The following is a 15033-nucleotide window of genomic DNA, read 5'->3' on the forward strand; positions in this document are numbered from 1 at the left end:
CTGCATCTTTGTTGGTTTTCCTCGAAAGAGTGTTTTTGTGTTCTACAGTTTTTCCTCTCTGTGAGTGATTTTTATTTTGGTACTTTGTTATTAAAATATTGTTAATTTTGTACTTTGTCTCGGAGTCGTGCATTTGGGTTCAAGTCCTAGTTCAGTTGTGATAGATGTCTGATAGGGTAAAATATGAAGTGATGACAACAGAAAACCACATAGCAGCAGAATCAGTACTTTAACTTTTGACCCTTATTGTACAATTTACTGAAAATCCGTTTACTGCAACGGGAGTTTGTCAGTAGGACTTTAACTTGTGGTAATTGATTCTTTTACTGAAGGAAACAACCGGACAACCTCCTCTGCACTGGTCTGACTTCTTTATAATTTGTTTGGTAATAGTGTCACTCTTCTGTGTCTCTGCAGGACAAACATGAACAACTTCAACATTGAGGGAAATGGGGGTAGACGAAGAGGCAACGGAGGAGGAGGAGGAGGAGGAGGAGGAGGAGGAGGAGGAGGAAGAAGAAGAAGAAGAAGAAGAAGAAGAAGTTTTACCCCGTCCTGGCAGGTGGAGCTGTATGTTTAGCAGGTTTCTGTAAGTAAAACCCAGCATCTGTGAGAAATGTTAAAAATAATTACATTGCAAGAGAGTGTTGTTTTTATATTATGATGATTACTGCTGCTATGCATTAGGGGGCGCTAGGATGAAACTCAAGGCAGTCACGCACACATAGGGAGACACCAGAAGAACAGGATGTCATGTGACCACCTCAGCTGCTTGAAGTAAACAATAACTTCTAACATGGCGAAGTGGCGGGTACATGAAAAGGGAGAGTAGGTTTTTCTCCAGGTGCGGACAGATAAGAAGAAGGAGGCACTGTGCCAAGAGGCTGGGACCAGCCTGTGCACCAACGAAGGGAGAGCTGAGTCTAAACCATGGCCTCTCCCCAGCTTTTCACCAATCAGATAGTTACAAAAATATATACAAAACTCTGTGTAACTGCTAAGATAGTCATTCTCTTCTGGGATGTTGGCCACAGCTAACTGCTTGCAGACTATGGTTTTTAGATCGGAGGAGATCCATGTACATGCTGATTTTGATTCTCTAATAGCAAATAAATATTGGTTTTAACTGATGACTTCGACTGGAGAACTCTTATTGCAAATAAACGAATGCGCTGACACAGCTCTCAGGACTTTGTTTCACCTTCACAGATTGATGTAAATAAAAATGGATGACACGGCTTCCAAAAGTGAAGCTAAAACATCATGATTGCCCCCTGGTCGCTGGCTTCAGTATAGATCATGAACTCCTCCCCCTCTATGTTAGGGGATGGGACATGGGGCCAAACTAAAAAAAAACAAATTACACATTAAAACTTTTTTTCCCACAGATGGTTTCTGTCATTCAAGGTCGTTCTTATCACACTGATGTTCAAGTGTTAATTTAACTGATTACTTTGCTTTACATGAGTTACTTGATGCTATAAAACAGGAGTGTGACATCATGATTAATCACCCACTGTGGGTGTATGGGCGGGACATCGATACCATATATCTCCACCCCCTGATCATTACTGAGCAGACTGGCTCCAAATGACGTCACTAGAATGGGATGGCAGTGCTCGTCTCTGGGATATTTTGGCTTCATGTTTGTACAGTGGGAGGAAGAGGAGATGTCATCCATCTTTATCAACAGTCACTGGTTTCAACATGATAAAATTCTGCATTTACAGGTATAAATTCTGTATAAATGCACCTTTAGATATGAATATAACCTGCAGCCTCACGCAGTGACCCTTCATTAAATAATTTAATCAATAATATAAATAATAAGAACCTGAGTTAGAACCTGAAATACCTTCCAGTGCCAGTTAAAACCTATTGCTGTGTTGGAACACGTTAGAACCTGAAAAGGTTTTGGAATGTACCTGTAGTGACTCGGCACCCATTAGAACCCGTGTGATCAGTCTGAGAACAAAATCTCTCAAAGCAGAGAAGTCAGAGAAAATAAACATGATGTTGGTTCTTCTTCTCATCAGAACGTAGATTTACTTTCCAGGTGACCGGCAGAAGGTTGCCCTAAACCTGTGGACTGTGGTTCTAAGAAACTGTTCTGTCTCATAGTGTGGAGGCTGTAACAATATAAAATCATTGACTCTAAAAAGGGACCAGATGTGGGTTCTCATTCTCCTGGGTTCTTCCTGTTCTCTCTCTTGTAGTGTGGAAGATCTACCAGTCGGTGATGAAGGTGGAGAAGCTGGAGGGGGCAGTCAAGATTCATCAGGACTACATCGAGCAGGATCAGCAGGAGAAGCTGACAGAGGTGGAGAACCTGCTGGTGGAACGACAGCATGTGTTCTGCAGTTACAGAAAGCTGTATTCAAAACGCCAACAGCTGGAAGATCAGATCCTGCAGAAAGCGTCGGCATTAGAAAGTCTGATTCCTGACATGAGTAAAACTGTGAAGAGGATCTTCAGTGAAGATTGCCACTGTGGTTCCTCTCTGACCTACATCTGGACCAGAGACAAGAGGAAGAATGGGCGGTTGATGTGGGAGGAGATGAAGAAGTGGAGGAGCATGTTGGAGAACAATGGAAGGTCCTGAGGTAAATATTTAACCTGTGTTCCCAGTTCTGTGTTCTCCAGAGTCAGATAAGGACATTGACAGTGACGTGCAGTCAGGTGAGGCAGGTGAGGCACTGCCTCACCTGCCATCATGGAAAGAAAAAAAAAGTAAAAAGAAAAAAAATTAATTAAATTGTTATATGTATACAGTGATTATACTATAAAGTTATTTTCCATTTAACTTCACCAGTTTTAGATTATTTTTATTCAAAATCGCTGAATTTGACATTTACCGTTCAAATACTGAGAAGAGACTTGCGGTGAGGCAGCAGCCAGCTGAGCCTCACCATGGATTGCGCAATGACTCGGCTAACTGCTGGCCTGCTGTGCAGTGAGACCGTATTGCTATCTCTCTGTATGTCGCTATTAAAATGTTCAAACACTTTTGCTATATGAATTATATTATAAATTTCCATAGTTTAGTTAGCTGAGGTATATAATGTACAGTGTATTTTATCAACAACTGTATGTGTGTACGTGTTTCTTGTGCTGAGCAATCATAAAACGGCTGCGAAGACGCACTGGGTGAGGCACGCAGTTCTCCTGCCTCATGGTAGAGGGCGCTAGTGATGAAGTCAGTGCCTCACCAGCCATGAACCTCACCGCACGTCACTGGACATTGATATCATCCTTACCTGAAACCTCTTCATGAAACCCTCATAACACCTTTTTGAACCAACCCTGGAACTCCCTCAAAACCTCCTGATCCTTGTGAATCATATTCACCTCAAAGACTCCCCTCTCAAGGACTCTTCAAACCTATTCAAGGACTCATGAAGTCTCCTAAAGGATGGAACCTCATCAGTGACAGGAGACAGAGTTGTTGGGAAACTTATTACAGTCATTTCCTCTTTATCCAGATGTCAGGTCAGATGTTTCGTGTACATCACTGGACACACGACATGGAATCACTTGAAATCAGAATCAGGGCTGTAAAGGTCAGATGCCCTGTTCACACCTAACACCTAACGTGTCTTCAGTGATCCAATCGCAGGCGGTCAGCTCTAAGTACGTCAGTTCCCACCTGGCTTCAAAATGCGTCTACAGTGACCACTTGTGATCAGATCTCACTTCCTTGCTTTATATGCAAATAAACACCTATGTGTTTTGTTTTTCGTTTTTAACCAACTCGACAGACTGGTCCGTCGTCAATCTGTGCGAGTGCGAGTGTGTGTGTGTGTGTGTGTGAGAGAGAGAGAGAGAGAGAGAGAGAAAAGAAAGTGGTCAGATGTTAACACCAGGTCTGAACAGGGCCTCCAGGTGTGGTCAGATCAGGTAGAAACACATCTTTAGAATCAGTTCTTATTCTGCTGCATGTGGACCATTTGTTATGGTGGTAGGGGGTGGAGGGGTCGACCTAACTGCAGCAGATGGTGTGTGTGTGTGTAGTTGGGAGGGTTGTGGGGGTTTTGTGGGAAGTGGGGTGTTGGAACAATAGGACAGCTGAACACTGAAACGACAGATGTGCATATTGTTATTAAAACATCGCATGACTGGTTCACATGTTCAATTCACACATCTGAACATGTCCTGGGTCACACATGGATGTCTGGAAGTCATCAGGAAGTCATTGAAAAACTTGTGTTCAGTGTGGTCACAGTCTGTCTCCGACCACCTCCAGAGGTGGTTTGGCCAATTGCATCACAATTCATTCTCAGTGCATTTAGAGTGCACTTACACCTGTACCTTCACGTGGTCATGTGCTATAAACCAACTGCAATCTAATCACCAAAAACACATTTTAATTGGGGGGGGGGGGGGGGGGGGGGTAAACAGGGTGTCACATGACTCAGAACACTGTGGCTTTTGTTATCAGTGTGCTAGGCTAAAATATTGTACTGTTTTACAAATATAAAAAGAACAGAGAACATACCTTGTGTTTGTAATGGTTAAAAAACAACACTTCTGAGCTGAGTTACAATTCAAATAAAGATTTTACACAAACGTCTTCTGGATCACGTTGGTGTAATGTTTGATCTGTGCTGTGAAAATCAATCTGTAAATCTGTGAGAACACGAAAAGATTAGTGAGTAAGTATTCATAAATATCACAGATGATATAAATACAGAATTTATTCTTAGTCTGGATGTTTACAAACATATCTTAACTTGTTTTGTCCAAAACTCAAAAATATTATATTTACTGTCATGTAAGTAAATATTCACTTTATTTCAATGTAGGCCAAAAGCCAAGTCTCCAAATGATTAATCGATAATTAAAATAGTTGCTGATTAATTTTCTGTTGATTGACTAATCAATTATCAGATATCGATTAGATGTCAACAGTGTTTCCAGTGATGTGTGATTGTGATTATATCCTCTGAAACATCTCTTCTATCGTTAAACGTGAAGACCAAACAGTTGAAAAACAAAGATTAAATGTTGATGACAAGTTCATTGCGTCACATAGGGGGCGGGATTACGTGCGCACACACACACACACACACACACACACACACTCTCTCTCTCTCTCTCTCTCTCTCTCTCTCTCTCTCTCTCTCTTTCTGCTGCCTGCGGACTGTTGTTGTTCAGCCCGACACGAAGCTAACAGCTAACACTGACTGTGAAGATGTCGTCAGACCGACACACGGAACGACGCTTGCGCCGCTAACCTCTCACCTGGTTGTCTTAGTTAACTCGGGTTAGCTCTGATAAACCCGGTTTAGCTCTGGGTTAGCTGTCCCGCTCCGGGCTTTATGTCCTTGCTGTTGTGGAGGAGGACGGGCTAGCTCGTCGCTTAGCCCCGTTAGCATGTTCCAGCTAATTGTCCAGTGTTATTAATGTTGGTATCGCTAGCCGAGCTCTGGCTGTTAGCTTCTGGTTAGTGTAATTCTATGGAAGTAGCAGGTTAGATGGGGAGCTAGCCTCTCTTTATTTAATCCTGTTAGCTGCTGGTTGTTGTGGTTAGCTAACTTGTTAGCCTATGTGTTGTTATTTTACATATCCCGGGCTGTTTCCATCATGTGTTGCCGTGTACAGACCACAGAGCTTGTTCCTGTGGCAAAATGTCGCGTTAATGCTTCGGTTCTTTTAGCTAACAGAGCTAAAGTTAGCTGTTGCTAGCGGGAGTCAGATGTCTTTGTTTCCATCTGCAGCTGTTAGTTTATGATGTGAGAGCAGGTTAACTCTGTTAGCTTAGTTAGTAGGTAGACTATAGTAGATAGGACAGTTTGTTCAGGGTTTTACTGTTTGTGAGTGTGGCAGATGCTAAGCTAACAGAAAAATCAGTAACACAGGCCTCAGATCAGTGTTTAGTTTATTATATTTCAGAGTTGTATCTAATGTATGGCTGATATGCAGCTGTCAGTGCACTGACCATCATCATCGCCATCACTAAAGGCCGGCAGCAGGTGGAAATATCAGGGTTACTATGGCCCTCACATCAGGCTGCAGGCAGAGCTGCTCAGCGTGTGTCGTCTACCTGCTTATACTGTCAGGTTAGTTTACTCACTCTGAATCAACTGTTACAAACCTGGACTCTGGTGTGGAGCTGCAACGATTAGTTGAATATATGTGTGTGTCTGTGTGTCATTATAATGCTATATATAACTAGTCATTGCAGCTCTAAATCTGGTTTAATCAACCACATTTTTACTGTGTGAACACTCTGTTAATGACAATTAAATTGCAGTTCTTGTGTATGATGTTGAATAATTCAGTTTATTATTGTAACCAGGTGACTGAACTCTAGTTTAAAAACTGCAGTGGTTCTTTTAAGCTGGTTGGTCAGTTTTTTCTTAATAAATTAGACACAATAGGATGTCAATGAATGTGGTATTTTAATAACACTGTATGTCCCTGTAAATAAAACAGCTTTTAGCTTCAGTGAGCAGTGATATGTAGCATCAGCTGTTAACCATGTGTGTACTCACTCCCCAGGATGCATTGCTGCATCTCAAAGGAACGACAACGTCTATGTATCAGGAATCTCTAGCGGTGAGGTCACGACCACACTGACGACACATCAGAGACACATGAAACACAACCATCAGCACAAACTAAACGTGCAGTCAGACTAACAGCTGTCTCTGTGTGTGCAGCTTGCAGCGACGTCGCAGAGCTCCTGCGGGCGTCCAGTGGTATCATCACCAGCCCTGGCTGGCCCTTCCAGTATCCGGCCAAACTGAACTGCAGCTGGAACATCAGAGCCCGACCCGGAGACACCATCACCATCAGGTAACATGCACATGGGTTTTTTCCATGGTTACATACATGGTCCTCACACCACGTCCACACCAGTCAGCATAAATATTAAAAAGTCATTTTTTACCAAGAACAACCATTGGATGGAGGTGGAGGTTTGTTGTTGTTGACAAAACAGAAAAGATAAATATGGTTTCAGAGAAACTGAGGAGAGGTCACAGTGTTCAGAACCACCCGGAGGAGAAGTCACAGAGTTCAGAACCAGCCAGAGCAGAGGTCACAGGGTTCAGAAACAACCAGAGCAGAGGTCACAGGATTCAGAATCAGCCAGAGGAGAAGTCACAGGGTTCAGAACCAACCAGAGGAGGGGTCACAGGGTTCAGAACCAATCAGAGTAGAGGTCAGAGGGTTCAGAACCAACCAGAGGAGGGGTCACAGGGTTCAGAACCAATCAGAGTAGAGGTCAGAGGGTTCAGAACCAGCCACATGGTCACAGGGTTCCGACCTAGGCTTGACTTGTCTCCACCTCTGTCCTCCGGTAGTTTCCAGGACTTTGAGCTGCAGGGTTCCCATCGTTGCTCCTCAGACTGGATGTCCATCAGCAGCTACAGGAGCCTTGATGGACTGCGGGTTTGTGGGTCCTCCCTGCCGCCACCCTACATCTCGTCTCAGGATCACGTCTGGATCCACTTCCACTCTGATGACAGTCTGACAGGAAAAGGCTTTAGACTGTCGTACATCACTGGTGAGGATGCAGGACTTCCAGGTCCTCTAAATCTAACAGCTTTACTGTGGGAGTTTCAGGTTCCTGATGCTGATCCACAGAGTTCTCAGTGGTTCTCAGAGTAATCAGCAGAGCTGGCACCTCCTCAGGCTGTTACATAACAGTTGTTGACAGAGCAGACGCCGGCGGTGGGATGATGTAACTCTGGATTAGAAGTTGATGTAAACACTCTCAGCTGATCCATCAAACCTGATCTTCTACTGACGTAGACGACTGGTGAAGGATAGAGGGCAAAAACATCATCAGTTTTAGTGAACTGTTATCACATTACCAGTCGTCTAATGAATAACAAATATCACTTTGGTACAGGTAAACCAGAGGCATCCAGCTGTGACGTAGACCAGTTCCACTGCTCTAATGGGAAGTGCATCCCAGACTGGTGGCGCTGTAACTCCATGGATGAGTGTGGTGACAATTCAGATGAGGAGCTGTGTGTGGACTCTCCCTTCTCCTTCCAGCCCTGCAGCCTGAACCAGTTCCCATGTCTGTCCCGCTACACCCGCATCTACACCTGCCTTCCACACAGCCTGCGGTGCGACGGGAGCATCGACTGCCAGGTAACTAAGAGGTTCAATTGCCTTGACCTGGTCCTAGCACCAAACATGACCCTGTGTCACAGTAGCTGATGGCAGCAGTCCTGGGCTCAGATCAGTGAGTGTCTTTATTCAGTCTGTCGTTGAGTCGAGAGTTAGCTAAACATCTGAGTCATCACAGTCCTGTAAACTGCAGCAGGTGCAGAAAGTTGGATATGTATTGTGATGTGAAAAAAGTTTTCACCAGATGACTTGAATACCTGTTTTTGGTCAACATCACTTTGAATCCACAGCTGGTTAGAGTCCCTCAGTGACCTCAGCCAGAGAAATGGACTTCACTGTCCACTAGTATTCTCAGGCTGGGTCAGCCGTGGTGGTAACAGTTTCAACATCATGTACATGTTGATATCGTTGTGTATATGTGATTTTTCTCCAGGATCTTGGTGATGAGATTGACTGTGATGTTCCCACTTGTGGAGAATGGTTGAGGAACTTCTACGGCTCCTTCAGCTCTCCAAACTACCCCGACTTCTACCCTCCAGGAAGTAACTGCACCTGGCTGATCGACACCGGAGATCACAGAAAGGTAACCTCCACCCTCAGCTTGATGACACATTCCTACCTAAATCACTCTTGAGGTTTAACTGACTCCCTCCATTTTGGTCCTGCAGGTCATTCTGAGGTTCACTGACTTTAAACTGGATGGGACGGGTTACGGTGACTACGTGAAGGTCTATGACGGTCTAGAGGAGAACCCTCGCCGTCTCCTCAGGGTGCTGACTGCCTTTGACTCAAGAGCGCCGGTTGCTGTGGTTTCATCATCTGGTCAGCTCCGAGTTCACTTCTATGCGGACAAGATCAACGCTGCCAGAGGATTCAACGTCACCTACCAGGTGTGTTTGATTTGTTAACCCTGATTAACCTGTCACTGTATTTTGGAGGTGGACAACCTGCTCAGTCTGTCTTTATGGTTCTTCATGAATTTCTAAGATCAGTGGATTCTGATAAAACCTGTTTTTATAGCTCCCTCTGTATTTTTTGGTGACCAGGTCCTGTTAAACGTAGGTCTACCATTGTTTTTGACCTGTGTCATGGTTCTTTATGTTGTTGTTTTTTTGTTTGTTTTTGTTTTTGGTTTTTTTTGGTATTTTATGCCTCTATTTGATAGCAACAGCAGAGAGAGAAGAGAAATGTGAGGAAAGAGATTAGGACCAGCAGCAAACAGTCTCAGGGTTTTTGTGGTAGGCACCCTAACTACTGGGCTATTGGGTCGCCCCCATAGTTCTTTTATTTGTAATCTGGATGGTTTCTGTGGTTCTGTTTTTAATATAAGTTGGATCTATTTAACCTTTACTTGCGGTTCTTAATAAATTGTTAATGTGGATGGGTTCTGTTTAACCTATCTCTTTCTCCATGTTCTTAAGGTGGATGGGTTCTGCCTGCCCTGGGAGGTTCCCTGTGGGGGGAACTGGGGCTGTTACACTGAGCAGCAGCGGTGTGATGGATACTGGCACTGCCCCAACGGTCGGGATGAGGTGAATTGTTCCTCGTGTCAGGAGGACGAGTTCCCCTGCTCCAGAAACGGAGCGTGTTACCCTCGATCGGACCGATGCAACTATCAGAACCGCTGCCCCAATGGTTCTGATGAAAAGAACTGCTTTTTCTGCCAGCCTGGGAACTTCCACTGCAAGGTACCAAAACCAGAACCAAGGAAAGAAACAATGTTCAGGGACCAAAACAGAGACCAGAACAGGAAGCAGTCTCTGAGCTGAGCTTCAGATGAAACATGTACTTTCTGTCATTTAACATCAGTTTGACCTCTGACCTCTAACCTCTACCCTCTGCAGAATAATCGCTGTGTGTTTGAGTCGTGGGTCTGTGATGCTCAGGACGACTGTGGTGATGGTAGCGATGAGGAGAGTTGTCCTGTCATTGTTCCCACCAGAGTCATTACTGCCGCTGTTATCGGCAGCCTCATCTGTGGCCTCCTTTTGGTCATCGCCCTCGGCTGCACCTGTAAACTCTACTCACTGCGCATGTTCGAACGCAGGTGAGGATGGAGGGACACCTATGTCCTCAGAGACCTTTATCTGTTACCTCTGATGGCTCTGATGATTCCAGCTCTGTGATTGGTCATTGCAGGTCTTTTGAGACCCAGCTGTCCAGAGTGGAGGCGGAACTACTGAGGCGGGAAGCCCCACCCTCTTATGGTCAGCTCATCGCCCAGGGACTGATCCCACCTGTGGAGGATTTCCCAGTGTGCTCTGGGAGCCAGGTAGTGACACAAAGTCTTTCTCTCTGCAGACTTAAACAGTGGTTTTGAATGTTAAAGACAGATAACTCCTGTCTCCTTCCACCTTCAGTTAGTCCCCTGTCTTTTGTAATGTTTGTCTGAATTCATTTACTCAGTGTTGCGTTGTGTTTGGGTGATTTAACCACCAGTCACACATGCATTTATAACATAACTGTAACTCTAATTTCACTAAAACAACCTTTTCTCCTTGAACTTATTGCAACAGTGGAGGAAAACACTCCTTCTGTGTAGTTCTGTTTCCGTCCTACAGGTACTCTCATTGGACGGTCTGTGATCTATGTCTTTGACCCAAACACTGTATCTAGAATGAACGACTTTACTGTGTACTTAAAGATGGCAGTGAAGCAAGGGTGGTCTATCACATGTGGAGTTTCTGCCTCACTCAGACTCCATCTCCAAAATGTCTCCTTCATGTTGTGGACAGTTGTTGATGTATTACTCCACCACTGCTCTCTGCTGGGACACTGGATGATGTGGTCTGATGATTTTATTTTCATTCTGCTGTCTCTCTGTCCTCAGGCATCTGTCCTGGAAAACCTCCGTCTGGCTGTCCGTTCTCAGCTTGGTTTTACCTCCCTCAGACTCCCTTCCTCCAGTCGTCATAGCAACCTGTGGCGCCGACTCTTCACCTTCTCGCGGTCACGACGGTCCGGTTCTTTGGCTCTGGTCTCTGCAGACCTGGAGGACAGTGCTGGCACTGGGAGCACTGGGAGTTCTGGTTCAGACCTACTCTCTCCGGACTCTGACGACACAGATACAGAGGGGGAGCGGGGGAGGGAGCGAGGCGTGGGCGCAATGGGTGGGCCTGTTGCCCCGCTCCCCCAGAAAACCCCACCTTCCACTGCTGTGGAGGCTGTCGTATCAGTGACGACGTCTGCAACCTCTATGACCCCAACACCAGGCCGAGATCGATGCCGCGACCGGCCCAGGGATGCCCCGCCCCCTTCCAGCCCCATCACCATGGCAACATCCAATCCAGATCCTGAATGTCACAGTGATGCCTCAGAGCTCCAGGCCCTGCCCACCTCTGCCTTGCATCGTCTGGCCCAGAACCTGCACCGTCTTGCGAGGAACCTGACCAGAACCAGTCAGAACCAGCAGAACCAGACCTGGACCAATCACAGCCCACTCCGCCAACTGGAGACAGGAAGAAGCGGGCCCGAAGCTGCAGAGCGACGAGGGAGCAGAGATGAAGAAGAAGATGTGGAGCTTCTGATCCCTGTGTCCGACTCTGACTCTTCCTCATTGATCAGTGATGTCCAACAACCACTGCTGGAGCCACACCCCTCCTCCACTGCAGGCCACGCACCCCGCCATCACAGAGGAAACAGTGGTCGAGGAGGGCGGGATGGCCCATGTGAACACTGCGGGATGGTCCACACAGCACAGATCCCAGATGCCTGTCTGGAGGCCACGGGCAAGACAGAGAGCAGTGACGATGAGCTGCTGCTGCTCTGCTAACAGGCTAACCTGCAGGGCTTACATGCTAACCGACACACTAATAGTACGAATACTACCCTGACCCAACATCTAAAGTTAGCTAACATGCTAGCTGACACGACTTACACTGTTAAGACTATCCTGCCCCTACACCTCCAGTTAGCTAACATGCTAACTGACTGGCTAACAATAATACTGCCCTGGCCCCTACATTTCAAATTTTAGACAGCTAGCCAACATGCTAAGACTTCAGAGTAGACAACTGCTAGCCAACATGCTACCACTTCAGACTGGACGACTGCTAGCCAACATGCTAACACTTAAGACTAGACAACAGTTAGCCAACATGCTAACACTTTATGCTGGGCGACAGCTAGCCAACATGCTAACACTTCAGACTGGACAACAGCTAGCCAACATGCTAACACTTCCGACTGGACAACAGTTCGCTGTAATTTAAAACCTGTTAGCATGTTAGTTGGACTAAAAGTTAGTGCTCAGCAGGTTTTGGCCTTGAGTTATGTAGGAGATAACCAATCAGAGACTGAGGGGAGTGATGTCACTGATTGGATACTGATGTTGGTATGAAAACTCTCCCATGTTGTTCCCCTGGTCCGTCCCTTAAAATGCTCCCCTCCTCCTCGCAGGCGGACGTCCTGCTCGTTGGTACGACTTCCTGAACAATGACTGGTACGACTACAAACTGAGTCCTGACTGAGCAAAGTGAAGATTCCCTGATCATTGATCCAGGAACCTTGTCTGCCTCTGAACTGTCGATGTGCTGGACTCCTGCCCCCCTTTAAAGGAAATGCTTAGAATAACATCATATGACCGATGGAGGTAGCCAAAGATAGTTGCCAGGTGCTACTACACCGAGGTGATTCCCCCCCCAGGTGTAGTAGTTGTGAGTTTAACTACAGGTCTCACTTTGTGCTGTTCTTACCTAAACTGAATTTCATCGCTCTTCTCTGAGCTACATCTCTCTTCCTCCTCCTCCTCCCGAAGTGGTCATCTCTCTGAGCTGGATCACTGTCCTCAGTCTGTCTCTTGGTGGTCCCTCTTCTCTTTTCTCCATGCTCTGTTCTGTCCCTGTTCTCTGACTCCTCAACTTCATCTGTCCTCTTAATAACTTTATAAAAAATCAAACTGGTCCTGAGGAGGGCCAGGCTCTGAAACCATCATCAGATAGGTGAGGTTTTTTTACTCTGTGAAATTATGATTTTCGTTTTTATCCTATTTTGTGATGAAACCACGTTCACATGACACCGCATGACATCACAGCTGGATCTGCCTCACGCTTTCTATTCAGAGTAGTGGCTGGTAAAAGGCTCAGCATCGTACATTTCACAAACCACTCATTTCACTGTTGTTAAGCTTGACCTACAGATACGGTCTGAGCCAGTTAGTCTGAGACCACTGCCTCACCTCAGTGACGTTACTTGTCTGAGGACGAACATTGACATTGATCACACTGACCTGTGAGAAGGCTCATGGCCTAAAGAGGGGGAGTGTTGTCCAGGGTGGAGTCTCATTCTGCAGCAGTGCAGGTGTTGACTGATCACTATCAGATGTCACTGAACGTGGGCAGGAATTATAAATACTAGATTTGCAGGAATTACTCAATCCTGCTCTGAAATTCTAGACCTGGTTCTCAGTCCAGAGCACATGAAATCCAGACTCATGAGGGTTTAAGACTCAAAAATCTCAACTCAATGGTTCTTCTGAGCTTTCACTCGTTTTAACCCTGAGATACTGACACTGTAATGTACCATACATATATATACCACACTATATAATTTTGTTCAGTTTCCATTGAAGAGCGTTGAGGAGGTACAGGATGAGATGAACATTAGTCAATCAGGTGAATCAATACTTGATCACTATAGCAATTGCTAAGCAACCACCTGCAGATGTCAGTGAGCACCTTCCTGCTGACGGCTCCACACCTGATTATTGATCAGCTACAGCTTTGAAAAATCATGTGGTGCGTTTCAGATGTCATGATCAGCTGGAGCTCAAAGATATACATGTACTACAAACTAGAAAATCTACTACATGTTCTGGTTTAACATCCTGTCCCCTCTTCTGTATTAGTTCATGAAGAACATCACAAATGTAATTTTCACTAATCAGTCCTATACTTTATAAAACATTTCAAACCACATCATTGGTACCACTGACACTATTGATATCAGTGAGCTGGTCCCACAGACAGCTGATGTTGGCGTTAGCTGGGCTACCTCTATCAGTCATGTGATCCTGTTCATGTCAATTGTAGCGGTCCCTGCAGTCTTCTGTGCTGTCGGTTCAGGTTCCTATTTGGTTCCCCCTGTTGTTTGATGTTTCTACCTGTTCAGGTTTTTGACTGGTTCTAAAGGGAAGGCAAGGATCTAGATTGACTGTTCTCCAAGACAGAGGTCTAGAGCTGTTGGTTGTACAGGTCCAGGAGTTTTCTTGATCCTGTTACAGAGAACGTTCTAGATCTGATGATCTTAAAATAATCGAGATTATTCCATAAAGAGAGGACGTTTTTATGTTTGAAAAGTCAAAGGTCACGACTTGTTTACATTTATTATTCAACATAAATGAGTCAAAGTTATAATAGACTTTGGAGGAGTCTGGATGAAGGATCAGAACCAGAACAACAGAACCAGATCCAGTCTGGACTCTGAGGTCCTCACCCTCCCCCTCCTCCCTTCTCAGACTGAAGCCATTCAAACTGACCTGTCTGTATTTATGATCTTTGTTACAGTTTTTGGTACTCAGATCTCAGCTGACCTCGTGTGAGTGTGACTGTGTATATTTATTATTATTATTATTAATATGACTGTGTTATTATTGTTACTTTGCTGTTGTGTAGTTGTTTTTCTGACCTGCATGATTCAAGTTGTTTGGTGTTAGTTTTTCTTTGAGTCTGTAAAGTTAAAACTGTTAAACTGCACTAAGATTAAAAGTTCACATTAAAGTCTTGACTCTCTTTTCTACTTGATTTTTATTTTCTGTCACATTTTATTTTTAGTTTTACTTAAATGTGAACAGTGACCTCATATAATGACAGAGATCTGCTTTCCTCTGCTAGTACAGACATGACCTGATCAGGTCTTGTTTGTGCTCCAGATCCTCTGAAGGACATGCGGTGAGTTTAAAGTGTTTTGCCCTAAATCAGTTTTTCAAATCAAGTTTTTGCTCATAATTAT

General features: G+C 45.0%; 1 protein-coding gene across 1 annotated transcript; it reads left to right on the forward strand.

Moving 5' to 3' along the window:
- The first annotated feature begins 5146 nt into the window (after positions 1–5146).
- On the forward strand, positions 5147–14801 carry lrp12 (LDL receptor related protein 12). The gene is made up of 11 exons (XM_022747208.1): positions 5147–6059; positions 6502–6558; positions 6663–6798; positions 7308–7510; positions 7859–8106; positions 8519–8668; positions 8754–8975; positions 9507–9773; positions 9930–10132; positions 10225–10357; positions 10916–14801. The coding sequence occupies exons 1-11, from the start codon at positions 5993–5995 to the stop codon at positions 11855–11857; spliced, it is 2628 nt and encodes an 875-aa protein (XP_022602929.1). The 5' UTR covers positions 5147–5992; the 3' UTR covers positions 11858–14801.
- The last annotated feature ends 232 nt before the right edge of the window (positions 14802–15033 follow it).

Source organism: Seriola dumerili, unplaced genomic scaffold (assembly GCF_002260705.1).
Source record: "Seriola dumerili isolate Sdu_G_001 unplaced genomic scaffold, Sdu_1.0 BDQW01000110.1, whole genome shotgun sequence".
Lineage (NCBI taxonomy): Eukaryota > Metazoa > Chordata > Actinopteri > Carangiformes > Carangidae > Seriola > Seriola dumerili.

Excerpts from the sequence above, each read along its gene's own strand:
- lrp12 (XM_022747208.1), top strand. The coding sequence starts at position 5,993 with ATGGCCCTCACATCAGGCTGCAGGCAGAGCTGCTCAGCGTGTGTCGTC. Across the intron at positions 8,976-9,506 it reads GATTCAACGTCACCTACCAG|GTGGATGGGTTCTGCCTGCC; the intron begins GTGTGTTTGATT and ends CATGTTCTTAAG. Across the intron at positions 9,774-9,929 it reads CTGGGAACTTCCACTGCAAG|AATAATCGCTGTGTGTTTGA; the intron begins GTACCAAAACCA and ends TACCCTCTGCAG.